The sequence below is a fragment of the Phyllobates terribilis genome, unplaced genomic scaffold (genome assembly GCF_046119375.1).
Source record: "Phyllobates terribilis strain yellow unplaced genomic scaffold, ASM4611937v1 Scaffold_2__4_contigs__length_985480577, whole genome shotgun sequence".
Taxonomy (NCBI): domain Eukaryota; kingdom Metazoa; phylum Chordata; class Amphibia; order Anura; family Dendrobatidae; genus Phyllobates; species Phyllobates terribilis.
This window is the reverse complement of record NW_027362762.1, coordinates 401,456,841-401,484,439: the sequence shown is the minus strand read 5'-3', so window position 1 is coordinate 401,484,439 and position 27,599 is coordinate 401,456,841. Positions and strand designations below refer to the sequence as shown.

Genomic DNA, 27,599 nt, shown 5'->3' with positions numbered 1-27,599 from the left:
AGACGGGATAAGACAATTATATATATTAGATTGTACGTCCTAGTCACACACCGGTTACATTTTTGAGATCTCAACGGCTTCCAGTGTCTTGATCCATTCTAGCATCACAGGGTGGGGGGATACGCAGAACATGTAGAAGCCAGGTAGCAAAGCCATGTTTGGTCTCCATGTGTAACGGGGGCCTGGCCGGAGCTGATTGCGCCAGAACCACCGCCTAATGACATGGTAAAAAGGGTAACTGACATGTTTCATCTGCTTATACCTTTTGTACTACTACTACTACCTGTATTTGCATAACTGACCATTGTAAATGTATAATCACTGTATATATAGTATTTTGTCTTATGTGCCCTTAAGGTGTTTAAATATATAATTTAACCTTGGGCTACTCTTATCTCCATCTACACATCCGTGCTCTCGGTTTTAACTTTCCATGCTACCGGGGCTGGTTTTCAGCCTGATATGATCCCCTTAATGGACCGGGCTTATATTTGAGGAACTGGTGGCAGTCCTACTGGGCTGACCAGGCTCTGTTTCACTAGTGCTAGTGAAAGGGGCCTCTCAGCTGGTCAAGGTTGTGAGCGAGTGTGGTGACACGTCAGCAACTGCGTGGGCCACATCCTCTCACTCCTCATGCCTCCCTGGGCCCGTGTGGACAGGGCGTGTCTGTGTAAAACTGTGCCAAGCTGACCTTGGGTGTCCCCACGGGGTGCGGAACCTCACGTTGGTGCAAGTGGGGAAACCACACCACGTGATTCCTCTGACGTAATAGTGACGTCAGGGGGGGTGGAGAGGTGCAGATTCATCACATATGAGCCCCAGTGGGGACAGTTCTGATAATGTCTGTAAAGTGCTGAGGAATTAATGGCGCTATATAAGTGAGTAAAATAAATAAACCATGAATTCCCAAGATAATTGCAAAATACCTGACATTTACATCAAGCATTTGCTGGGCCAAAGAGCAAAATAACTCTGGACTATTCAAAATTCATCTGTCAATTTGGCATACATGCCCAAAAGAAAATTAACATTTCAAGGAGCCAAATGTGATTGATCAAAGAGGAGTTGAGAAAATGAGAAAAAAAAAATACATTAGATAAAACTAACAGATAACAGCCTTTTATTGAGACAAAAAAACTTAAAAGCTATGAACTACAAATTATATTCTGGAGGCAATAGTATAGATGTTTCATTTCAAAGTATTGGTTTAAAATCATCTTAGGCTTCAATCATGGCTTTTATTGGAGCACCCATTTGCTTCTATAGCCATGCAAGCCCAAAGAACAAAACTGAAGGCCCATTTGGGTGACAGCAAATTGTTATTATTATCATAGCAATTTTCAGACCAGCAAACCAAATGTATGTTAAAAAGAGTCTATAAATGTATGCACCTTTGAATACTTCCAAATACTAAAGCTGAAAAAGTTCCAAAGAGCAAGCAAAGCTATAAATGATGCTGCCGCGGAAAAGTCTGACGTAAAGTGCACAGTGTACGGCTGGTATTTTTTAAAGGGAATGTGTTATTGAAAAATGATCTATGGATTAAATCAGGTTTGTGTGTTAAATGTATGTTTTCCCCCAGATCACAATCTTTGTTAAAAATAAAAACTAAATACTTGTAATTTTCATACTGGCCACTGAAGCTTTTTTAGATTCCAACTTCTTGTTTCAGTAGATTAAAGAGGTAGTAAGAAACGAAAGATAATTTTAACCCTAAATCTCTATTTAATGGCATAATCTAATCTTTTTTTCTAATATACTCTAATTAAAGGTTCCTAATTTTCCCTCACTAAGCTAACTGCTTTATTTTTTTTTTTACAACTTTGTGTGATGACGCTTCATTTGAGAATCCTAGTGCATGCTGGGATACTCAAATGAGTCGCCATCAAGAGGCAGAGATTGTGGCAGTGACCACCCTGAAAAGAAGTGTAATCCGTTACATTCGTTAGAGGAACTGGGCTAGACCCTGCCCTACAGAGCACAAGCCGGTTGTAATTTCCGACAGATGCTCCGAATCTGATTACTGTGCATTGTTCTTCTCGGTGTACAGTGACAATGTGCTCTCTTATCGGCAGGGCTGTGGAGTCGGTAAGCCAAACCTCCGACTCCTCAATTTCCATGGCACCAACTCCAACTCTGACTCCCTCATACATGGCTCATGTTTAAGTGATAAATTTACTGTAGCACAGATTCATCTCAGCTTAAAGTCTAGACCCTTAGATCAGGACTAGGACAGACATTTCATAACTTTCCCAAATTCTTATGAAAAAATATTCCCCACAAACATCATTGAACTACTGTACCCAATTTATTATATATTTTAGGAGTTCAAGTCGGTCCATTTTATACAGAATCCACCAAAATGGGCTCCGACTCCAACTCCACAGCCCTGCTTACCGGCCCTGATGAGAAGTGATGAGCCAGCAAAGAGCGCACTGTCAGTTTGCCTTGTAATGAGACAACAAGCAAGTAAAGACCAAAATCGCCCCTGTAAGTAACTGCAGCCTCTGCCCCCTGATGACGAATCCTTTGAGTATCCCCTGCATGCACTGGGGTTCTCAAAGAAGCATCATCACACAGAAAGTAGTAAAAAAATAAATAAAGCAGTTAGAGTAGTGAGGAAACGATAAGGACTTCTTAATTAAAGTATATTAGTAAAAAAGATTAGATTACGATATTAGAGATTTAGGACTAAAGTAAATTTTAGTTTCGGACCACCCCTTTAATATGCAGCAATGAACAGACTCTGACCCTATATTTTGTATTGAAGCATCTAATAAGTTTGTTAAAACAAAGCTATGACATCTATCTATGACAGCTATGATTTGTGGATTCTGTATTATCAGCCGCATACAAAGGGTTTACCTGTCGTCGTAATCCTGCCTAAAAAATAGAATAAAAACACAACACAAAAACCTGATATAAACTGTAGGTCATTTTCTGATGACACGCTCCCTTTTAATAGATGATATGCAATACATTTGCTTCTAACAGCCATTGCTGGGAGAGCACAGAGGTTTTTTTGCTGTATGCTATAGAGGCAGACTTTGTAAAAGATTGTATTGTTAGCTATGGGACTATACATTTCTAAAGCTTGTTAATCTTCTGCATTAGTGTAGCTCGATGGTCTTCATTGCTCACATTCTCGGTAATGGACTTCAAGAAATGTCTTTCATTAGCCTGCCTGAGTGAGCGGTTTTTGGAAGTGTCATTTGCTTTCAGGTTTTCGTACTGGGAGAGAATTTCTAGTGACAAGAAAAAGAGAGGTTCACATGTATTTTCTGGCATCATTGCAATTATATGGAGGACATGACAGAATACCTGACTGTAAATAAATAACACCTCCTGGACATAGTTTGCTTCTTTCTGCATTTGAAGATTGTATTCTGCCAGCTGCTGTTTAACAGTATCCAGCATATCAGATACGCACACACTATAGAGTCTCGCAATGTGCTTTTGGCCATCAATTGTAAGCCAGTTAGAACAGCTTGAGCTACAAAGGAGCTGGAACCCTCTGAGTAATAGGACCGAGAACTGAAGATCATAGGCAAAAGGCCGGAGATTCAATAGAGGCATAAACTGTACATATTCCAGAGAATAAGGGACATGGAGCAGTTGTCTATTCAAAAGACTCATCACAACCTGAGAAAGAAGCTTACACTCTGTTGAGCTGCACCATGGCAGGACTTGTACCATAGCTACTAAAAATCCTTTGCTAAAAAAATTAACCTCTTCTGGGTCTTCGGTGTTGACACACAGAACTGAAAGCATGAAGTCTTTCATTTCTCTAGAGATACAACAGCACTCCATCCAAGCTAATAGCCCCGTGCCAGGGCCGTACTCTGGTAGATCAAGTGATGTCCACACATTCTCAGACAGCTTGCAGACCTCAAACAAGGACGCAGGGGCTTCATTTTTAAAGTGCTCCCCAAATACAGGCTTTATCCTTAAGCGTACAACCCAATCTAAATGCTCCATTTTCCTGTGCAGCCAAAAGAGTGACTTGCCCCACGTTTCTATGCAATTTTCAGCTTCTGGCAACGTCAAAGTGCAGATCTGGGTAAGAATTTCAATGATTAGCTCCTTGGTTCCCAATGTAAGGCAGTATGGCTTATCTGATTGTTGCCAGCACCTACTGAAGCTATGGAGGATTTTACAAAGAGACATAATTAGAGGGAAAGGTGAGCATGAAAGAACCCAATGCTTACCAGACACATCCAGGGGGTTCTCAACATTTAGAGCTTTGTGGAGAATACGCAAGCACAGCTCCACATGAACACATTCATCAAGTATATACGGAAGAACAAATGTTCTCACTACCTCTGCGGGCTGTAGAAGTGAGACATTATCACCTGTAGTTTCTAGAGGATTCATCAGATAACTCAGCAAGTACAAAAACTGACTTTCTTCTTTATCAGCGGAGAGTTTGCCCCAACATGTCTCCATTAAGCAGCGAGATAATAATGAGACTGATAGGCCTGCATTATTGGAGACCCTAAAGCTTAAAGCAGGAAGTGAAGTTAATATTTTTGCTAAAAATACATGAGCACCAAGATTGGAAACAGCAAAGTGGCATGCTTTGCTTATAACATACTCCGGATACATTAAGGCCAGTCTAGCCACTCTAGAAACTGTGCCACAGTCAGTTACATTTTGTGAGATTTGATTGAACGTCATGTTGAGCTCCTCTTGGAAATTATCGGTAAATGCAGACATGCAGTGAGACAGCCCTTTTTCACCCCATACGTTCAGGACCCTCATCAACATATCATCCATTTGAACTAATGAAAGCTCACAAAACATATCTAAAATTATAGCTGTAGTATTTCTAATGTCCACGATGTTTATATTATTCTGCTCATAAGTGACTTTAACGACAGTCTCCAACAACTTCAAAATGAGGTCTGGTTCCAGAAAAATCTTTCTATTTGTTTTAAGGCAATTTACCCACTCACTGGAGAAAGCCCAAGTTATTTCAGATGCAAACTCAGAACATATTTCCTTGTAACGGTACATTTTATAGTCAATTATGTTTTTAGCAACAGTAGCCATCATGTCCACATCATTCATCTTGCACATTATCCGAATGTTTGTGGTTTTCTCCAGAAGGCTCGAAATGCAGCTTGACAATTCTAAAGCGTTCCCTCTGTGCTCTTGAGGAAAAGTCTCACTAGACGCTAATGGGACCAAATTTTTATGTAGAGACGCAAGACTACCATTCATCCTAAAACATTCATAGGAAATCTTGTCACCATTATTCATGTAATTGTGCAACTCTTCACCCCAATGAAGCAGGAGGTCTTTCAGAATTTGTAAGCCAGTGTGTTGGGCCTCTCCAATTAATCTAAACCTGGAAGCAATGCTGCCACTCTGCACAATCCTCTCTGCTTCTCTAATCATTTCTTTGAGACTTTTTTGAGGAATATCATCCTTTACTTTTGTGTTACCAAAACAAAGGATGGCAACAAGCTTCTCCAGATATAGTCTTATTGGAAGATCATCAGACCCTTTTTCTAAAAATGCAGATGAGCACAACATATCAGCTAAATTTGCTATAGTGTAGCACTTTAGTTTGCTGTTATCTATGCTTTGCATGATTTTAGGAAGCCCCTCTAAAAACACAGATAGAATGTTGTCAGCTGGAGGTAGGCATTGCTCGGGATCAGACTTAAATCTCTTAGAGCTTTGGCAAACTTCATCATTGGTTTTAGTTAAGTATTGGCATGCAATAGCTGAAAATGTTTTGACAATCTCATCTGTGCTGTTTCTATTATTTTTCATTATCTCCCACCAAACATCCAGGAAAAAAGTTACATCTTCTATGGAGGTTTCATCACAAACATGGTTTATCATCAAAGATGCTTCTTCCACCCAAAAATGTGTTGGTAAAGCAAGGAGAAGTTCTGCAAAAACATCTGCTGCTTTTGTGGCTTTTAATACTTCAAACAAAACTGTGTGATTCATTTTTGGGATCATGTTTTCCACAGGAAAAAACACATTCTCTTTCCATCTCCTGTCAATATCAAAGTCTCCTTCCAAGGAATGTTGTGCTTGACATGAGAGCACTTTGGCCCAAAATATTGCAATGACCTTCTTTCTCCATTCATGGCTTTGTGACCAGGTTCCTGAGCCGATTTCTTTTAAAGCATTTGTGATTGGCTTCTCTACATGTGGCCACTCAGCCTTTTTAATCTTCAGTAAGGTATTCTGTAAGGTGAGTTTTTCAGCTAATAGTAGAGCTCCTTGAAGAACTACTGTTTGTTCACATATGTTCCAGCTCCCTGCAAAAAAAAAAAAAAGAAAATAGCTTCAGTATAAATGTTTGCTCACTGATGAAAATGACACACAATACAAAAATATTATACAAGAACCTATTTAGCAGCTTGTTGTTAATTAGCGGCAAGCCAAGGATATCAAGCAACCACAAAAACCAATTAAAACCGATAGGGAAATTATTCAATTGCTACCATTATTTTGCAGAGTTCACAAATCCTTAGTAATTCAGACATCCTGAAGAAATTAGGCGATTTATATCCAGAGAGAGAAGTGACATTTGCTAAAATTGTAAAAAATATTTTCAGAATTTACACTGCTACTCATTGTGTGAACAGCCCTTAGTAGAAAACTGCAAATTTTTTTGAACTGCTCAGAGGCATTAAGCAGATGACCTAGTAAGACTAAGGGATCATACTCCTCTGCAAGAAAAAAAAATCGGATTGCACTCTGACCAATGTTAATCTGAGTCCCTGCTTATTTGTGATTTCTCCTCAGCTCAGACCAGACGGAGAAAAAAAATTGCAGCATGCTGCGAATATCGGACGAGACTTACCAATGCAAGTCAATGGGTGTGAGGGTTGTTGGCACTTGGACCATGCGAGTGCCGTCTGATTTTTACTCATCCCTTTCATAGACATAGATATAAAGGATATAAAGATGTCAGTGACATAATTATTACAGTGTGTGTGTAGCTTACTGAACATGCATTTAATAAATGAATACATTTCTGAAAAAAATGGCATGGAATCTCCTGAAATTTTAATAGCCAGCAAAGGGAAAGCAGACAGCTGGAGCTGATGTTTATAGCCTGGGAAGGGGGTAATACCCATGGAGCTTCTCAGGCTATTAATATCAGCTCACAGTTGTATACTTAGCCTTTACTGGTTATTAAAAAGGGGGACCCCTTATAATTAATAAACAGCAAAGGCTAGGCAGACAGCTGCGGGCTAATATTAATAGGCTAGACAAGGGCCATGGATATTGGTCTCCACCCAGACTAAAAATATCAGCTCTCATCCACCCCAGAAATGGGACATCTATAAGATGCGCCAATTCTGGTGCTTAGCCTGCGCTCTTCCCACTTGTTCTGGTACGGTGATAAGTGGGGTAATAGGGTTGGGGTTGATGTCAGCTTTGTATTGGCAGCTGACAAGAAATAAATTCACCCAATGAAAGAGTGTTTTGCTCTTCATCGGGTAACAGCAGCCAGTCTAACAAGGCAAGATAATTGTGAAATAAGCGTTTTTAACAATGAACGTTCACAATTATTTTGCATTATAAATACAGCTTAAATCTGGTCAGAGTAGTTAGACTCACTAACTGGTGTCTTATTTTTTTGTAAATTGGTTTATACAGGTGAAAAGGTGAAACATTAAGTTTCAGCTGTAAAACCTGTGATGCCAAAACCCCCAACAATGAGTTAAAAATGCATACAGCTTTTAACATGCATTTTCCATGTACTTAAAAGGCAACGTGTCAACATGTATTGACACAATGAAATAGCCGTATAGCCAATTATTCCCCAGTAAAAAAGACATTTTTGAAGCAATTTTGTGTGCCAGTCATGATAAATCTAGAGATGAAGTCTTGCAAACAAGGGGCGAGTCAGTACACTTGGAAGAGGCAGCAAAAGTGCACTCACACACCCTCAGTGCACCCGCAGCCTGATTTGCATATGGCTTCAAACATTAAAGCTAGATTTCTCTTGATGGGCAAATCGGATCTTTTAAAAAGATAAATTAAAGGAAAAAACTGAGAGACAATTAACTACAGAGCCATAGTACTACTTCAATATGTAAAAAGGGCTGGCAGGTTCCCTTTAACAAGACTATAAATAATCATGTTAAAGACCTTGTGGAGAGACAGGCTATAGAGCATGTGTGCTCATGAAATACCACTGGAATTTGGTGCAAGTAGACCGGCAGTTCACACGCATATACGTATTCAAGTCAGATTCCATGTATACTCACCAAATTCCATTGCACCACTCATCGTTTATAAACCCTTATAGCATTGCTCCAGCACAACCTAAAAGCAAGAGAACAAAGCGTATAAGAAGATGGGAAGAAAATGATTCAAGGAAACAGCTATCAATGGAATTATCCCTCATGTCCACATATCATAGGAGGATGATATATACATAGAAGATGCACTGTAGATACACACAGATAAAAACATACTTAAAGGGGTTACCCCCCCCCCCCAATGTATCCCCCCGGGGCCCCTAAGACTTTTTGCAAATACCTTCTGTTGCAGATAATGCCTGTGAGCGGCGCTATCACTGGCCGCTCACAGGCATCACGTGACCCCTGGCTGCAGCCGGCTGACATCTGCTGATGTCATGTCAAATGCTGGCAGCAGCCGGGGGTCTCTGTTTTCTGTGTTCCACCGGTGGATGCTGTGCTGTGGGCGGGGTTTCCCCCCCCCCCCCCCCGTGTCACACCCGGCATCAACCGCGCGCTCTGCCTCTCCCCATTCATTGGGAAAGCGCGCGGTGGATGCTGGGTGTGACGCGGGGAGGGTAACCCCGCCCACAGCCCAGCAGCCACCACGGGGACCCCAGCGCTGAGTCACGTCTCACTTGTCGTGACGTCAGCGCGGGGTCACGTGCTGCCTGTGAGCGGCCACCGATAGCGCCACTCACAGGCATTATCTGCAACGTAAGGTAATTACAAAAAGTCTTAGGGGCCCCGGGGGCATACATTGGGGGGCATAATATAAAGTACTGGACAACTTCTTTAAATACACACATGTATACAGAGATACACACAGATACAGTGCTGGCCAAAAGTATTGGCACCCCTGCAATTCTGTCAAATACTCAGTTTCTTCCTGAAAATGATTACAATCACAAATTCTTTGGTATTATTCTCTTCATTTAATTTGCTTGCAAGGAAAAAACACAAAAGAGAATGAAGCAAAAATCAAATCATTGATCATTTCACACAAAACTCCAAAAAAGGGCCGGACAAAAGTATTGGCACCCTCAGCCTAATACTTGGTTGCACAACCTTTAGCCAAAATAACTGCGAACAACTGCTTCCGGTAACCATCAATGAGTTTCTTACAATGCTCTGCTGGAATTGTAGACCATTCTTCTTTGGCAAACTGCTCCAGGTCCCTGATATTTGAAGGGTGCCTTCTCCAAACTGCCATTTTGAGATCTCTCCACAGGTGTTCTATGGGATTCAGGTCTGGACTCATTGCTGGCCACCTTAGAAGTCTCCAGTGCTTTCTCTCAAACCATTTTATAGTGCTTTTGGAAGTGTGTTTTGGGTCATTGTCCTGCTGGAAGACCCATGACCTCTGAGGGAGACCCAGCTTTCTCACACTGGGCCCTACATTATGTTGCAAAATTTGTTGGTAGTCTTCAGACTTCATAATGCCATGCACATGGTCAAGCAGTCCAGTGCCAGAGGCAGCAAAGCAACCCCAAAACATCAGGGAACCTCCGCCATGTTTGACTGTAGGGACCGTGTTCTTTTCTTTGAATGCCTCTTTTTTTTCCTGTACACTCTATGTTGTTTTTTTTCCCCAAAAAGCTCTACTTTTGTCTCATCTGACCAGAGAACATTCTTCCAAAAGGTTTTAGGCTTTCTCAGGTAAGTTTTGGCAAACTCCAGCCTGGCTTTTTTATGTCTCGGGGTAAGAAGTGGTTTCTTCCTGGGTATCCTACCAAACAGTCCCTTTTCATTCAGACGCCGACGGATAGTACGGGTTGACACTGTTGTACCCTCGGACTGCAGGGCAGCTTGAACTTGTTTGGATGTTAGTCGAGGTTCTTTATCCACCATCCGCACAATCTTGCGTTGAAATCTCTCGTCAATTTTTCTTTTCCGTCCACATCTAGGGAGTTTAGCCACAGTGCCATGGGCTTTAAACTTCTTGATGACACTGCGCACGGAAGACACAGGAACATTCAGGTCTTTGGAGATGGACTTGTAGCCTTGAGATTGCTCATGCTTCCTCACAATTTGGTTTCTCAAGTCCTCAGACAGTTCTTTGGTCTTCTTTCTTTTCTCCATGCTCAATGTGGTACACACAAGGACACAGGACAGAGGTTGAGTCAACTTTAATCCATGTTAACTGGCTGCAAGTGTGATTTAGTTATTGCCAACACCTGTTAGGTGCCACAGGTAAGTTACAGGTGCTGTTAATTACACGAATTAGAGAAGCATCACATGATTTTTCAAACAGTGCCAATACTTTTGTCCACCCCCTTTTTTAGGTTTGGTGTGGAATTATATCCAATTTGGCTTTAGGACAATTGTTTTTGTGTTTTTTTCATTGAAGACAAATTAAATGAAGATAATAATACCAAAGAATCTGTGATTGCAATCATGTTCAGGAAGACACTGAGTAATATCTGACAGAATTGCAGGGGTGCCAATACTTTTGGCCAGCACTGTACATACATACACAGACATGTGTAGGCCACGTTCACATGTTCAGTGTTGGGTCAGTAGATGAAAACATACATAAATACACATACATGCACACACATGTAGCCAGAGATACACATAGATGTTGTAGACATACATACATGAAGACATAAGTAAATACAGATAAATTAGACAAATACACATACACACAGAGACATGTATATACATACATCTAGCCATATACAGATACATATGTAAATACACACATACATAGATGTTGTAGACATGCATCCAGATACAAACATAAATCTACACACAGATGCACATGCAGCCATACATAGATCCATGAACAGAACACCTGAGCCGCCTCCATACCTGTTCTGTCAGAAGCCGCACACAGACCCCGGCACAATGAGGGGAAGGTCTAGAATGGAGTTGCTCCTGAGAGGGGATGATGTCACAGGAAGGGGCGGGGCCTCATCATCCAGGCAGATGATACCAGGAAGCAGCATTGTGCTGAGGCTCCCCTGCTGGAGAGGAGATGAGCTGAACCATGTGTGGAGGAGACCCCCAGAGGCTGCACAATCGAGCTGTGTGGAGATGGGAATTCGGTTTTTTTTCTGTTTACATATAGGACTATGTGTGAGTGGTCTGGAGATGTATTTTGGGGGCAAAGAAACATGGATGATGTTACTACATTAGAGCTGTAAGTTTGAGGATTGCACAGAGAAGGGGCTGCTGCTACTTGTATGGGGCTGCTTATTGGGGGGGTACTTTTACAGGAAAGGGGCTGATGTTCTTTCTGTGGGGGCAGCATGTTGGAGGTTGCAGAGGGAACTGGGCTGCAGCTACTTGTAAGGGGATGCTTATTGGGGGTGACATCCACAGTAAAGGGGTTGATGGTCCTTGTGTGGGACTGCATGCTGGGGGACTGTAATGAGGGTGATGCTGCATGCTGGGGGACTGTAATGAGGGTGATGCTGCTGCATGCTGGGGGACTGTAATGAGGGTGATGCTGCTGCATGCTGGGGGACTGTAATGAGGGTGATGATGCTGCATGCTGGGGGACTGTAATGAGGGTGATGATGCTGCATGCTGGGGGACTGTAATGAGGGTGATGCTGCTGCATGCTGGGGGACTGTAATGAGGGTGATGCTGCTGCATGCTGGGGGACTGTAATGAGGGTGATGCTGCTGCATGCTGGGGGACTGTAATGAGGGTGATGCTGCTGCATGCTGGGGGACTGTAATGAGGGTGATGCTGCTGCATGCTGGGGGACTGTAATGAGGGTGATGATGCTGCATGCTGGGGGACTGTAATGAGGGTGATGATGATGCATATGCTGAGGGGAAGCAGATAATAATATTACTTGGGGTCTGTGCTGTGACGGGGTAATGTCAGTCATGTCAGGCAGCATGCTGGGGGCTGCTCAAGGAAGGGAGTGATGTCACTTGCGGGGGGCTGTGTAGAAAGGGGTGATATTGCATGCTGTGGGGCTGCACGGTAAAGGGGGGTGATATGTTACTCACATAGGGGTGCATGCTGGAGAGGTTCTGCGGGGAAGGGGAAGCAATGGGGCTGCTCGGCCAAGTGAGTGATGTCAATCGTTGGGGTTGTGCAGTGAAGAGGGTGATGTTACTCGCTTGGGGCTGCATGGCGAAGGGGATAATGTCAGTTGCGTGGGATTGCATGCTGGGGGCTACGCAAGGAAGGGAGTTATGACACTGGTGGGGGGCTTTGCGGTGAAGGTGGTGATATTACTTGCGTGGGGCTGTGCGAGGAAGGGGTAATGTTACTTGTGTGGGGCTGCATTTTGGGTGGCTGCACGGGGAAGGTGGTGATGTTGCTTGCATGGGGCTGCATGCTGGGGGTCTGTATGGTGAAGGGGGTGATGCTGGGGGGCGGCGTGGGGAATGAGGTGATGTTACGTGCTTGGGGCTGCATGTGGTGGCGGGCTGCATGGGGAGTGATGTCACTCTTGGGGGAGGGGGGGGCTGTGCGGTGAAGGGGGTGGTGTTACTTGCATGGGACTACCTGCTGGGGGAAGTGTGGTATTCTGTGTGCTGTGGTGCTATGTAGGCCTGCATTCTGGGGGTGGGGGCTCTATGATTAAGTTGGTGATGTTACTTGCGTGGAGCTGCATAATGGGTGGCTGCGCAGGAAAGGGGATAATTCAGCATGCTGAGGTGCTGTGTGAGCTGCATGATGAGGGCTGCGCAGGGAAGGGGTGATGTCACTTGCGGGGGGCTGCATGGGGAAGAGGGTGATGTTACACGCATGCGGTTGTGTGGGGAAGAGGTTGATGTCACTCTCATTGAACTGCGTGTGGTTGGGTGGGCTGCGCAGGAAAGGGGGTGATGTTACTCGTTCTGAACTTCGGAAAGGGAGTGATGTCACTCGCATGGGGCTGTATGTGGTGGGCTGGGCTGCATGGGGAAGGATTTTATTTAACTTGCATGGGTGTGGAGGTCTGCACAGGAAAGAAGGTGATGTCTCTCATAAGGGGCTGCATGTTGGGGGGGGCCTGTAGGGGAATGGTGTGATGTCACTCGTGCTTTTTGCTTTCATCATCACTTACAGTTGAAACCAGAAGTTTACATACACTATATAAAAAGACACATATGCATGTTTTTTCCTTCCCCCATGACAGCACCACGGAGAGATGGGATCCGCCCTTCAAGGACAGGAAACCTACAGATAAAGAGCGGTACCTCTCTCCCGCATCAGTTGGTTTCCTGTCCTTGACGGGGAACTTACGGTACGACGTTCCTGTGTAAGAAGAAAGGCACACCTACAGGTGCATCTCACTAAATTAGAATATCATCAGAAAGTTAATTTATTTCAGTTCTTCAATACAAAAAGTGAAACTCATATATTATATAGAGTCATTACAAACCGAGTGATGTATTTCAAGTGTTTACTTCTGTTAATGTTGATGATTATGGCTTGCAACCAATGAAAACACAAAAGCCATTATCCCAGTAAATTAGAAAAATTAACAAAAAACACCTGCAAAGGCTTCCTAAGTGTTTAAAACAGTCCCTTAGTCTGTTTCAGTAGGCTCCACAATCATGGGGAAGACTGCTGACTTGACAGATGTCCAGAAGGCAGTCATTGACATACTCCACAAGGTCCTAGAGTTCAAATTTTCATTTGGAAATCAAGGTCCCAGAGTCTGGAGGAAGCACACAATCCAAGCTGCTTGAGGTCTAGTGTGAAGTTTCCACAATCAGTGATGGTTTGGGGAGCCATGTCATCTGCTGGTGTATGTCCACTGTGTTTTATCAAGAGCAAAGTCAGCACAGCCGTCTACCAGGAAATTTCTGCCGACAAGCTTTTTGGAGATGGAAACCTCATTCTCCAGCAAAACTTGGAACCTGTCCACACTGCCAAAAGTACCAATATCTGATTTAAAAACAACAGTATGCATGGCACCCCTTGATCCCCTATCCTGGTATGCATGGCACCCCTTGATCCCCTATCCTGGTATGCATGGCACCCCTTGAGCCCCCATCCTGGTATGCATGGCACCCCTTGAGCCCCCATCCTGGTATGCATGGCACCCCTTGAGCCCCCATCCTGGTATGCATGGCACCCCTTGAGCCCCCATCCTGGTATGCATGGCACCCCTTGAGCCCCCATCCTGGTATGCATGGCACCCCTTGAGCCCCCATCCTGGTATGCATGGCACCCCTTGAGCCTCCATCCTGGTATGCATGGCACCCCTTGAGCCCCCATCACGCTGCCCACAAAAAAAATAAACAATCATACTCACCTTCTCTCTCCTCCAGCGCTGTAACGCTCTGCTGCCGACACTCTCACTGTGTGAGCCGTGCATGGTGTCCCTGCCATGTGCCCTCACACAGTGTGAGATGCTGTGCCAGAATAGTCACTGCTCCCCACACCGGGATTGTGTGCGTGGGGAGCAGTGACCATTCGCTCTCTTCAATAGCCGGCACATTGTACCGCAGTGCGGCTCCTGCCCCCTATTAAAGACCATGAATATTCACTACAACCCATGGGAGTGGGTTGTAGGGAATATTCATGAGCTTTAATAGTGGCACACAGACCGCAGAGCGGCAGCAGGAGCCGCGTTGCGGCTACAGTGTGCCGGCTATTAAGGAAAATGAATATTCATTGCTCTCCACGCCTATGGATGTGGGGAGCAGGAAATATTAATTTTCTTTAGTAGCAGGCACAGCGTAAGCTGCTGCAGGCGGCCGCTGCCTCCTGTGCCCCGTTGACCCCTCCCCGCTGCCACTTCCCCACACCTCCCACCACGCACAGCCATACAGTATATGCAGGTATATAGTATTCGGACTATAAGACGCACACCCCACTTTCCTCAAAAATTTTGGAGGAAAAAATTGCGTCTTATAGTCCGAAAAATACGGTAGGTCAATTATGAAGTCACAGGTAGAAGACACCGTCAGTCCTTCCAGGGGAAGGGGAAAAACATCAAATATGTGTCCCCTGAATCCGGATCCAGTAGACCTGGGGATGATGACAAAGATTCAGATCCGTCCAGTTCATTGTCATCCTCATCTTGGGATAAAAGTGGGCGTAGCTGCTTTCCCATAGAAGAAACAGATGGTCTCATCAAGGCCAGCAGGGCAACTATGGGGCTGATAGACGCCCGTCCCAAAAGATCAGTCCAAGATATAATGTTTGGGGGTCTAGAACAAAAAAAGAGGACATCTTTTCCCCTTAATGAAAAAGTCCATTCTTTAAAAAAGAGTGGAAAAGACCAGAGAGAAAGGGCCTTTTATCCCCGAAGAGAAAATATCCATTTGATGACCCGGTATGTTCCTTTTGGGAAAAAGCACCAAAATTGGATGTGGCTATAGCTAAGGCCTCAAAAGTTTTCACATCCATTTGAGGATATTAAAAGATCCAATGGACAAAAAAAGCAGACACCTTCTTAAAAGGTTCATGGGAAGCTGCTGGGGGAGGGTTGAGTCCTGCGGTAGCAGCCACTTATATGGCCAGATCTTTGATGGTCTGGTTGGATCAGTTGGAAACACAACTGAGGGAAAAAACGTCTAGGGATTCTATATTAAACTCTATCCCTGTAATGAACGGAGCTGCTGCTTTTTTGGCAGATGCCTCGGCTGAATCGTCCCATATCAGGACGATTTTCTGATAACAGGCAGTTCTTTCCAGCATTGCAAAGACCAACTAAGAAAGGTCATGGATTCCTTGTTCAGCTTAGGCTGGCTTTTAATTCTAAAAAATCCAAAACCGAGCCGAATCAAGTACAGGAATATCTAGGCATCATATTAGATTAAAAAAATCAAGACTGTCGCCTTCCGACAGGAAAGGTTTAAAAGATCATAGCTCAGACTTCTCGAATAAAGGATCACTTAGCCTTTCGTAGAGAAATCGACATGTCCCTCCTAGGTTCCATGACGGCTTGTTTTCCGGCCATTCAATGGGCTCAGATACATACCAGACAGTTGCAGTGGGAGACTATAGGAGCCGAAAGCTCTCTAAAAGGGCATTTAGAAGGTCAGCTAACCTTGTCATCAAAAAATACGTCTTCTCTGGGATGGTGGATGAGGATGGACAATTTGACCCGGGGTATTCCTTGGGTGATTTCAGTCCATAAGATCCTGACCACAGATGCAAGCCCCAGAGGCTGGGGGGCTCAATTGAACGACCAGGTAGCTCAGGGGGTTTGGACAGAGGACCTGAGTTCAGCATCCTCAAACATGAAGAAGCTGCTAGCAGTGGAATTCACCCTTTTGGAATTCCTGGACACTTTGTGGGGTCACCACGTAAGGGTGTTCTCAGACAACCCGGTTGTAGTAGCGTACCTGAACCACCAGGGAGATACCCGGTCCCGTCCTCTGATGCTAGTGACAGAGACTCTCTTTCTGTTAGCCGAAAGCAATCTGAAGTTCCTATCGGCCCTCCACATACGGAGGGTAGAAAATCGCAGGGCAGACTACCTGAGCAGAACCCAGCTGAGACAGGGCGAGTGGGAACTGAAAGAATCAGTGTTCAATCAGATCATAGAGATGTGGGGATGTCATACCATAGACCTATTAGCCAATAGTCAGAACAGGAAAGTGGAGGCGTTCTGCTCAATAGACCCAAAGGGAATCCCGTAGCGTTAGACGCCTTCATGATTCCATAGAATTTCCCTCTAGGCTACGCTTTTCCTCCGATTGCCCTGATTCCGGCAGTTTTGAAAAAGATCAGGAAGAACAGAGCAAAGGTAATCTTAATAGCCCCCTTCTGGCCAAAGAGGACATGGTTCTCTTGGCTGGGGATGATGTCCATCTCCGACCCCTGGGTTCTTCCAGACCTTCTTTCTCAGGGGCCAGTTTGTCATCCTCAGGTAAAAAACGTGCACATGACAGCCTGGAATTTGAAAGGGCTCTCCTGAGGAATAAAGTTTTTTTGCCCAAATTTAATCTCCACACTACTACAAAGTAGGAAGCCAGTAACCACCAGACTTTGAGAAAATTTGGAGGAAGTTCCTTTCATAGTCTGGTTCCAGGTTGAAAGGAGAAGTTCCGCCGTCAGCCATTTTAGAATTTCTGCAGAAGGGGTTGGAAAAGGGCCTAGCTATAAGTACCTTGAAGGTTCAGATCGCAGCATTAGGAGCCCTATACAACTGCGACCTGGCTAGAAATAGATGGATATCTAGGTTCATCAAGGCATCGGCTAGATCTAGACCTATCCCCTCTCGGAACACGCCACCTTGGGATATAAACTTCATCCTCACAGCTCTGACCAAACCTCTTTTCGAGCCAGTGGCAGACGCATCTCTAAGAACCCTGTCCCTTAAAACAGAGCCCTCCATTCACACCAATCTTGGAGGATAGCGTTGTCCTTAAAACAGACCCAGCCTACCTAGCTAAAGTGGCGTCACGTTTTCATAGGTCTCAGGAGATCAACCTCCCTTCCTTTTGCCTCAATCCCAAAAACAAGGTAGAAAGGGACTTACATACACTAGACGTCAGAAGGTGCCTAATCCAGTACCTTGCGGCCACACGAGTGTAGGAAGGACAGGGCTCTCCTTGTGTGCTTTCAGGGACCTCGAAAGGGACGGAAAGCTTCTACAGGCACGTTGGCGTGATGGATAAGAGATGCAATCACCCTGTCATACTCCTCACATGGGGAAGGCTCACTTGACAAGAGCAGTGGCAGCCTCCTGGGCAGAAAGAGCTGGGGCTTCGATAGAACAGATATGTAGAGATGCTACATGGTCATCTCCCTCTACATTTTGTAATCATTATCAGCTGGACCTAGCCTCTTCTTCAGACCTTACTTTTGGTAGAAGGGTTCTGGAAGCATTGGTCCCTTCTAACGTTACATTTCTCTGCAATTCTCTCCGTGGTGCCGTCATGGGGGAAGGAGAAAGACGTAGTTACTTACCGGTAACGGGATTTCTCAAAGCCCATGATGGCACCCATACAATCCCTCCCTTCATGTGTGGGTGTGCACTTATTTCGTTATTTATACTTAGTCACATGGTGTTCCTGATGAGCATCATAATAATGTTGTATATTGTGTTATTAACCTGGAGGTCCTCTCTGTGCTCTGTAAACAACTGATGCGGGAGAGAGGTACCGCCCTTTTTTATCTGTAGGTTTCCTGTCCTTGAAGGGCGGATCCCCTCTCTCTGTGGTGCCCTTATGGGCTCTGAGAAATCCTGTTTGAGAAAAACATGCAGATGTGTCATTTTATATAGTGTATGTAAACTTCTGGTTTCAACTGTACCTGGCTTAATTCCGTGTTTTGATTTTTTTATAGTTCATGGTTAAACATTGGTGTGTATACATATTTATATCTTTTTACTATTTGTTAGAGAGCGTTCACACATTGCGATTTGTTGGGGAAACTATCAGTCGTCACCAGTAGACCTGTACTAAATCCCTCAGATCTCGCTGACCATTTGTTTGCGGTCTTCAGCAGCACCTTTTAATTTAAAAATAAAATAAAACATGATTATCGCTTATGCAACCAATGAATTAGGTCTCAGCAGTATTTCTTGGTGTATTCTGGGCTTCTGTGGTGACCTAGCCAAACATTTTTATTTAAAGGAAAATAAGTTACTGAGGGCACGACTGCTGGTTCCCCCACTGTTCCATAGGCCAGACTCTGGAAGAGGTCACACTATATATTTTACAAATGGTTAAAATTACTCAGCAATTTTGAGGAGTATCGCTAGCCAGGGAGGAGTACATAATTTGCAGTAATTCAAATCTATAGTACATAGATGGCTGTAAATCAGACTTATAAGGCCTGTAGGCCACATCTGGCTGTTGTAATCCAAAGTGCTGAAAATAATGGCCGACAGGCTGCAGCATGCAGACACTCGTCATGATTTCACTGCGATCTGCATCTTCAAGCTCCTTTTTCCTCCATTCAGCGTGTGCGACTGACAGTAGATACGATGACATCACTATATCGTCTGTTGTGCAGAGCCTCAGTTCACACAGCGAAGACCAGAGCACTAGGGGAACGGGAGCAAGATGAGTGTTTTTTTTTCTAAATGTGTGGGGGCTCATACTGGGTGGGGAGGGCTATGGTGACCATCATACTGTGTGGAGGAAGAATCATGTGTGGCTGGCTGTGAAGACAGTCATACTGTGTGGGGAGGGCTGTGAGGACCATCATTACTGTCTGTCAAGGCCATCATACTGTCTATGAGTGAATATGGCGAGACATCATTCCGTGTGGGGGGAAATTGAGACAAATTGATTCTGGAGGCGTTCCCGTGGAATAAAGAGTAACCAAAAAATTGAATCTTCCAAATGTGGTGCAATCAGATGGAGGATATTCCACAAGGGATTAATATTTGTAGGTTTATTAAAAAATCATAAAACTGTGAATACACATAAGGGACATGGATATACAAAAAAAAAAAGGGAAAAGAGCAGGGAGTCCTTAAAAAGGATCACACAACGCTTTTCTACTCATAGAGCCTTCATCAGGTGTGGGGGGTGGGGGGGTCAGTGTTGACTATAAAACCATGTGGGGGTGGGGGGCGGTGTCGGGCTGTGGGGCCATCATACTGTGTGTGGGGGCATCAAAGTATGTTGGGGGTATCGTGCACTGTGGGGACATCATTCTCAAGGTACAACGGCTGAATAATATGAGCATGTGATTTATAAACTTTATAAAAAGTGAATTATATGGTGTTAATTCAGTGTTACATTTAAGAATACTATAGGGCTTATTTTAACTTGTAACGCAGTAGCAGCGAGTCAGCGGAACTTATTCTGCTTAATATTGATAAAATTATTAATATTGAGCAGAATTAATTTCAGCCTATTGGTTCGGCTCTAGTCACGGTCTCGTCGTCCTTAGGGAAAATTAATTGTATACATGATACAGATTTCCCTCATAAATATTGAGATCTAAGTATCTTATAACAATGCTTCCAAGCATGAATAAAGAGAACTTGTTTTCGTCAGACAACCCCTTTATCACTTATCCACAGGACCCCTGGGACCTGCACTGAGCAAATGGGGACTCTTATCTCTTAGGCTATGTGCCCACTATGCATTTTTCAAGCGTTTTTGCCGCGGAATTCCCGCAGCGAAAACGCTTAAATAACACTTGGCAATACGTGCCCCATGGTCCCCAATGATAATCCACATGTGCTGTGCACATGCTGCGGAAATTCCGCTGCGGATTATCATTGTGAAAAAATCCGCAGCATGTCCATTAATTTTGCAGACACGCAGCGTAATTGCCGCCATTGACTTGCATTGAATCGCATAATATCCGCATGAGCACATGTGGATATTAAGCGATTCAATGTGCGGCTGGTACCCGGGTCTGGAGAAGAGGAGACTCTCATCCAGACTCGGGTACCATAGAACCTGTTAAAAAAAAAAAAAAGAATTTAAAATAAAGATTATACTTACCTTCCGATGTCCCCTGGTCTCCTGTACGATGCGTCCGGTCTCTTGTACTGCATGCGATGGTCTAAAAGGACCTGCAATGACGTCATTTAGTCATGTGACAGGTCACGTGACCGCTGACGTCGGCGGTCGCGTGACCTGTCATATGACTAAATGATGTCACCGCAGGTCCTTTAAGCCCACCGCGAGCTGTACAACAGACCGGACGCAGCGGATAAAAGACCGGGGACCATCGTAAAGTAAGTATGTTTATTTTTTACCATTTTTATTCTTTCTTTTAACTATTAACTTGGTCACACTATATAAATCCATGCCGGTTGCATGGATTTATATAGTGTGACCAAGTTGTCAAGCACTTTCCAAGTGATACTAAAATCGCTTGGAAAAGCGCTTGATAACCTGCATGCAGAAATTCATGCAAAAACGCTTCTACCTGGCAAGAAAAACGCATGTAAAATCCGCATGCGTTTTTCCTGCCAGGGAGATGCGGAAAAATTCTGCAGCATTTCTGCATCGCGGGCACTTAGTCTTAGAATTGAGCAGCAGTGCTCATGCTCAATCTAGACTTCATTCTTGCCGTATGGTGCTGTGCCCATCTTTTTTCCGCAGCCCCATTGAGAGCAAATGGAGTAGTGGTCAGGCATCAAACCTGTTGCTCCATTTTGTAACAAGGATTAAAATTCCCTGTTTTGCTGCTCGGTGCGGGTCCCAGAGGTCGCACACTCCCTGATCAGCAAGTTATCACCTATCCTATGCATAGGCTAGAACTTGTTTTCACTGCACAACCCTTTTAAGTTCTCATCCCCACCTACTTATTTTCTCTATATCTCCACCTCCCTCTATTTTGAGTGACAGCCCTGAATTTATCAAGCCAGAATAGATGAAAAACAAGTAGGGGGGAAGGATCACTGAACTGTCCAGCCACGCCAAGGGGGCGCTGAACACCTGTACTTGACTTGAACAGTCACTCTGTGCTGATAGATTCCATTTAAAGAGAATCTGTCAGGTGATTTTCGTGTAGTGTCCTAATTGTACCCTGAAATAGGGTTTGGGCAGCCGTTTAAGGATATGTAACTGTTATTTCTGTACGTGGCCCCGTTGTGTTCCTGTAAGCCCCGGACAAACTTATTGGCTAGCTATATTCATTTACAATTTACATATGCTTGACTTGCCTGGGCGAGATAAATTTGTCCGGGGCTTACAGCAACACAACGGGGCCACGCACAGAAATAAGTTACATATCCTGAAACGGCTGCCCAAGGCCCATTTCGGGATAATATTTGTATACTACACAAAAAGCACCTAACAGATTCTCTTTAAGGCACTAAAGCATATTCGATAGCTGTTGGCCAAATGGCAGTAGGGCTGACAGCTATCTCTCCTGACTATCACATACACAGGAGCACTTCGCCAAATGTTCTTGTGCTCTCTATTAGAGAGCAGATGTCAGTCTCCTCTAGTGGCTTATCTTCAGAAAGAACAAGATGATCAACCATTAGAATTCCAAAAAGCTGTATCCTTCCCTTTCCTCACAAAGTATGGAAGGAAAATCGAGAGGCCCCTATCCACATCAGAGTTGACTGAACCTGCCGATTTTAGCCTAAGGCCTCATTCACAGATCCGTATTTGTATGCCAAAGCCAGGAGTGGAACTTACAGAGAAAAACTATAATTGAAAGATTGACAACTGATCTGTGTTTTGGAGACAGTCCTGGTTTTGGCATACAAATACTGATGAAAACCTGATCAAAAATATTGACTGTGTGAATTAAGCCTTACGTGTGTGGAAGCCTTAGTGCCGCCAGTAGAATAGACAGTACTGTGTGCTCAGAAATCATGAACCTCAGTGCAGTAACTCCGATCTAGTTACTGTGAGACAGCTAGAATGGAGTTGCACAGAGGACGTCCTTATAGACAGTACTGTGTGCATACCTCCCAACTTTTGAAGAACAGAAAGAGGGACATATGTGGCGGCGTGGCAACTTTTGACCACGCCCCTAACCACACCCATTTACTATTTCTTTCTCCCCCTCCAGGAGTTGTCAGAGGGGCGCTGGTAATGAGGGGCATTCAGCAGAGTCCATAGACTGCAGGGCGTAGACACAAATCCAGGACTGTCTGCTGTTTCCGGGACAGTTGGGACTAGAGTTGAGCGCATGGATTCCCGGGTCTCTGGTCCAGCGTCCAGGTCAGTGGTACTTGGTGGATGGACAGGACGCAGCGAATCTCTAACCATCCAGCATCCCAGGCGGCTTTTGATCACCCAGGGCAGCGCGACGTCATCTGTGCGTCCTGCTCATCTCTAGTTGTGGATTATTTTTTGTTCCCTCATTCACAGTCGGAGCCGCCCGAACTTTCTCATCTATATGTAGCTTCACTATACATCATCTGGCTTTTTTGTGTCTGTAAGGCCGTGTGCACACAGTGCAGAAATACTGTGTTTTTTGTTTGCTGCAGGATCCGCACCAAAGTACACAATAAGAATCAAAGCTTTTCTGTACTGTTAAAAAGCGTTAAAAACTCTTGCTTCATATCTGCCCCAAAATCGCATCAAACAAAGAGGAAAACGCATAAAAGAAACGCAGCAGAGACGCCATAATCAGAGAAGATTGTTACTGTGTCGTGTGGTGCGGAGACCTGCAGGAAAAAAAGCAGAAAGAACGCAGCATTTACGCTAATGTGAACACAGCCCCAGCATTACAGCTTTATTACATTTTTATGGGTTTAATAAAGAAGAACATAAATTACGCCATTTCTTTTACGTCATTTACTGATCCCTGTAAATAATCTGAGCTGTGTTGTGCGGGTCGTTACGATTACAGGAACACCAAATACGTCCTTGTTATTTGCTAATTTGTGATGTTCATTATTTAAAAATAAACGCATTAAAAATAACTTTTTTCATTATCAAGTGTGTTTCATTATTATTTTTTTAGTAATTTTGGAAGACAAAAAAATCTTAGGGTATGCACACACGATCCAGAGCCGCTGCATGTTATGCAACGTCAAATCCGCGACAGCCAACTGTTACAGCATAGTGGATGGGATTTGTAGAAATCTCATGTCCACTATGTGTCATCGTGCACCTGCGGATCACCCGCGGAAACTGACATGCGGTGCGTCTTTTCAGACCCACAGCATGTCAATTTCTCTTGCAGGTCCACATGCGGGCTTTTCCCATAGACCTAACCTCTGTGAGGAAAGTCCGCAAATGGGAAAAAAAATAAAAAAAAAATAGCGCTGCTCATCTGCATATTGAGCTGAAGCCGCCGCCGGCTGTTCCGGTAAGTCGGGCCTGCAGGCTGGTACGCATCATGCGCACATACCCTGATTCTACTGTATTCCTATCAGCCTAGTCAGATTCTGCAGTACAGATCAAGTACATGGAATTGTGCTCATTGCCCCACAAGAGCTTGTGGCTCAGCACACTAAAGCTCCCATCTATCTGTAATGTGTGAAGGCTGTGAGTTTAAGACCTGAGTAGACATACAAAAAATTTTTTTTAATTGCTTATTATTTTTAATACTTTTAGGCTACATTACCACGATCAGGAACAGCAGTGCTTTGGACGCAGCGTATTCTCGCTGCATCCAAAACGCTGAGTTATAATTACGCAGGTAAATCCGCATGTGTTCACTGAACCATGTGGAGTTACCGCATCTGACATTTTATTGTGGAAATTTCATAGTGGAGACTAGCGTCACTGAAATAGAATTGGACATGCTGCAGTTTGTAAATCCGCGCCGCTGGTGAGTTTACGCCGTGCAGGTGAGCTGTGTCCAAAACGCTGCGTGGGCTTAAAGCCTTATAGGAACAAGATAAATATTTTTCTTCACCTCAGTATACAGCCACCATAAAAATACATTGTTATATATACAATGTATTTCTATGGAGATGTATACTCGGCTTCTGGATTCATTGCAATGTAGAGTCAAGATAACCAAGATATCCTATCTTCATCATTATGGGCTGTAGCTCAGTGTTTAGCGCACATAGCCTGTGAGCATTGGGAAGCATGTTGTAACATTGTGAGGCTGAGACCGATAACAGGAGTGAGAGGAGGCAAATATATAATTTAATTTATGCACTAAGAAGAGATGATCGGCCCCCTCCCGAGGAGGAGGAGCTACGGAGCGATGAGAACGTGGGACAGAGAGGTAAGTATAGAAGCCTGGAGAACAGCTGAGCTGTGACGGGACGGGACAGTCCCGTGGAAAACGGGAAGGTTGGGAGCTATGCTGTGTGCACAGAAATCATGAACCTCAGTGCAGCAACTCCGATCTAGTCATCTCTGTATTGAGGTAGCTAGAAAGGCCATTCTCTGTACTGGAATTCCAAAGGCCACGGCCCCACTCCCCAGGAGTGGGAGTCAAAACCAGACGAGGAACAATCAGAGTGTGGGGGGGAGAATTTGAGGACAGAATGTTGAACCAGGGGGGAAATTTGACACAGTATGGGGAGCGATGGGGTTGGGATGGGTGTGGACACAGTATGAGGAGCGAGTGGGATAATGTATCTGGACACAGTATGGGGGAGCGTGGGGTTATGAGTGCAGAAACAGTATGGAGAGCATGTGGGTGATGTGTCAGGAGACTAATAAGGGAAATATACTGAGGATACACTATAGGATGAGAAAAATGTGAGGAGGCACAGAATAGAGACTGGGTAGCGTGTGTGTGTGTGGGGGGGTATGAAGAGGGGGCAGCATGGTGGGACAGTGTGAGGCCACAACAAGGAGGGGACAGTATGCCAAGGAGGGGGGAGTGTGATGAGGAAGCACAGTATAGAGATTGGGTAGTATAGGGTGACACAATGTGAGAGGACAGTGTGAAGAGGGGGCCCAGTATGGAAAGGAGAGAGCAGTGTGGAGGTCAAGTACCATAAGAGGGACAGTGTGGGTCATATTTTTTGCAGGCAACGCAAAAAAAAACAAGCAATGTGAACTGAGGTCTAAGATGGTACACATGCAAGAAATAGGAGCATGTTCACACTAGCAAAAAGATGCAAAACCTACAAAAGACAAAAAATATATCTCATACCCTACCATCATTATATATAAATGTAAAGCAAAGTTGCATATAAAATATAGGGTACTTAGTGAACTATTTTTGATTAAAAAAAAAAGTATACAAGCCGTCCCACCAGCGACAAGGTGACCCTAAATTGGGACGGTCCTACACTGTCTATATTAAAAACCTTACTGTATATCAAAGTTGAAGTAATGCATATAAAAGGGTAGTGCCCTGGCAGTTAGAAAATGGCATTGCTAATATTCATCTTTCTTCTCTTCTTACAGGTATATATTTTTCACTGCTTGTGTGATCTTTCCTGAAAACTGCATTATATCTCCATGCAATGCTCTGCAGCCTATCAATTTCTGGTATATATTTTTCACTGCTTGTGTGATCTGTCCTGAAAACTGCATTATATCTCCATGCAATGCTCTGCAGCCTATCAATTTCTGATATATATTTTTTCACTCCTCTAGCTTTTTTATTCCATGATATTTAAAGGTCATCACACTTACTTTAAGAGTTTATGATCCATGCCGAGTTTACTAGTCTGTTTTTTTTTTTCCCTGCAGTTTATGGTCTCCTGTTGTCTTTTAAGCTAGTGATTGATTGTTAATGAGTTAAATCTGTGCAGATCTAAGCAGATACGTCCCTATATATTGAGACTTAGTTAAGGGGAGGCATTTATGCGGGGGCATTTATGCATACTTTATCGAAGTGCCATAATTTAGCAAAGTGCCCTGGCAGTTAGAAAATGGCATTGCTAATATTCATCTTTCTTCTCTTCTTACAGGTATATATTTTTCACTGCTTGTGTGATCTTTCCTGAAAACTGCATTATATCTCCATGCAATGCTCTGCAGCCTATCAATTTCTGGTATATATTTTTCACTGCTTGTGTGATCTGTCCTGAAAACTGCATTATATCTCCATGCAATGCTCTGCAGCCTATCAATTTCTGATATATATTTTTTCACTCCTCTAGCTTTTTTATTCCATGATATTTAAAGGTCATCACACTTACTTTAAGAGTTTATGATCCATGCCGAGTTTACTAGTCTGTTTTTTTTTTTTTTTTTTCCCTGCAGTTTATGGTCTCCTGTTGTCTTTTAAGCTAGTGATTGATTGTTAATGAGTTAAATCTGTGCAGATCTAAGCAGATACGTCCCTATATATTGAGACTTAGTTAAGGGGAGGCATTTATGCGGGGGCATTTATGCATATAGCATTTATGCATACTTTATCGAAGTGCCATAATTTAGCAAAGTGCCCTGGCAGTTAGAAAATGGCATTGCTAATATTCATCTTTCTTCTCTTCTTACAGGTATATATTTTTCACTGCTTGTGTGATCTTTCCTGAAAACTGCATTATATCTCCATGCAATGCTCTGCAGCCTATCAATTTCTGGTATATATTTTTCACTGCTTGTGTGATCTGTCCTGAAAACTGCATTATATCTCCATGCAATGCTCTGCAGCCTATCAATTTCTGATATATATTTTTTCACTCCTCTAGCTTTTTTATTCCATGATATTTAAAGGTCATCACACTTACTTTAAGAGTTTATGATCCATGCCGAGTTTACTAGTCTGTTTTTTTTTTTTTTTTTTCCCTGCAGTTTATGGTCTCCTGTTGTCTTTTAAGCTAGTGATTGATTGTTAATGAGTTAAATCTGTGCAGATCTAAGCAGATACGTCCCTATATATTGAGACTTAGTTAAGGGGAGGCATTTATGCGGGGGCATTTATGCATATAGCATTTATGCATACTTTATCGAAGTGCCATAATTTAGCAAAGTGCCCTGGCAGTTAGAAAATGGCATTGCTAATATTCATCTTTCTTCTCTTCTTACAGGTATATATTTTTCACTGCTTGTGTGATCTTTCCTGAAAACTGCATTATATCTCCATGCAATGCTCTGCAGCCTATCAATTTCTGGTATATATTTTTCACTGCTTGTGTGATCTGTCCTGAAAACTGCATTATATCTCCATGCAATGCTCTGCAGCCTATCAATTTCTGATATATATTTTTTCACTCCTCTA

At 43.7% G+C, this 27,599-nt stretch overlaps 1 protein-coding gene and 1 long non-coding RNA gene across 3 annotated transcripts; one reads left to right on the top strand and one right to left on the bottom strand.

The window, feature by feature from the left end:
- Positions 1–1,132: 1,132 nt before the first annotated feature.
- GEMIN4 (gem nuclear organelle associated protein 4) lies at positions 1,133–11,129 on the bottom strand. 2 transcript variants are annotated; one of them, XM_073664940.1, is made up of 4 exons: positions 11,034–11,129; positions 8,247–8,304; positions 6,830–6,901; positions 1,133–6,281 (listed from the first exon to the last, which is right to left on the bottom strand). In XM_073664940.1, the coding sequence occupies exons 2-4, from the start codon at positions 8,266–8,268 to the stop codon at positions 3,088–3,090; spliced, it is 3,288 nt and encodes a 1,095-aa protein (XP_073521041.1). In that variant the 5' UTR covers positions 8,269–8,304; positions 11,034–11,129; the 3' UTR covers positions 1,133–3,087. The 2 variants fall into 2 exon arrangements, with proteins under 2 accessions (XP_073521041.1, XP_073521043.1); XM_073664942.1 differs by lacking the exon at positions 6,830–6,901.
- Positions 11,126–26,838, top strand: LOC141212429 (uncharacterized). The gene is made up of 3 exons (XR_012282193.1): positions 11,126–11,364; positions 25,838–25,921; positions 26,347–26,838. It is a non-coding gene; the product is annotated as an uncharacterized lncRNA (long non-coding RNA).
- The last annotated feature ends 761 nt before the right edge of the window (positions 26,839–27,599 follow it).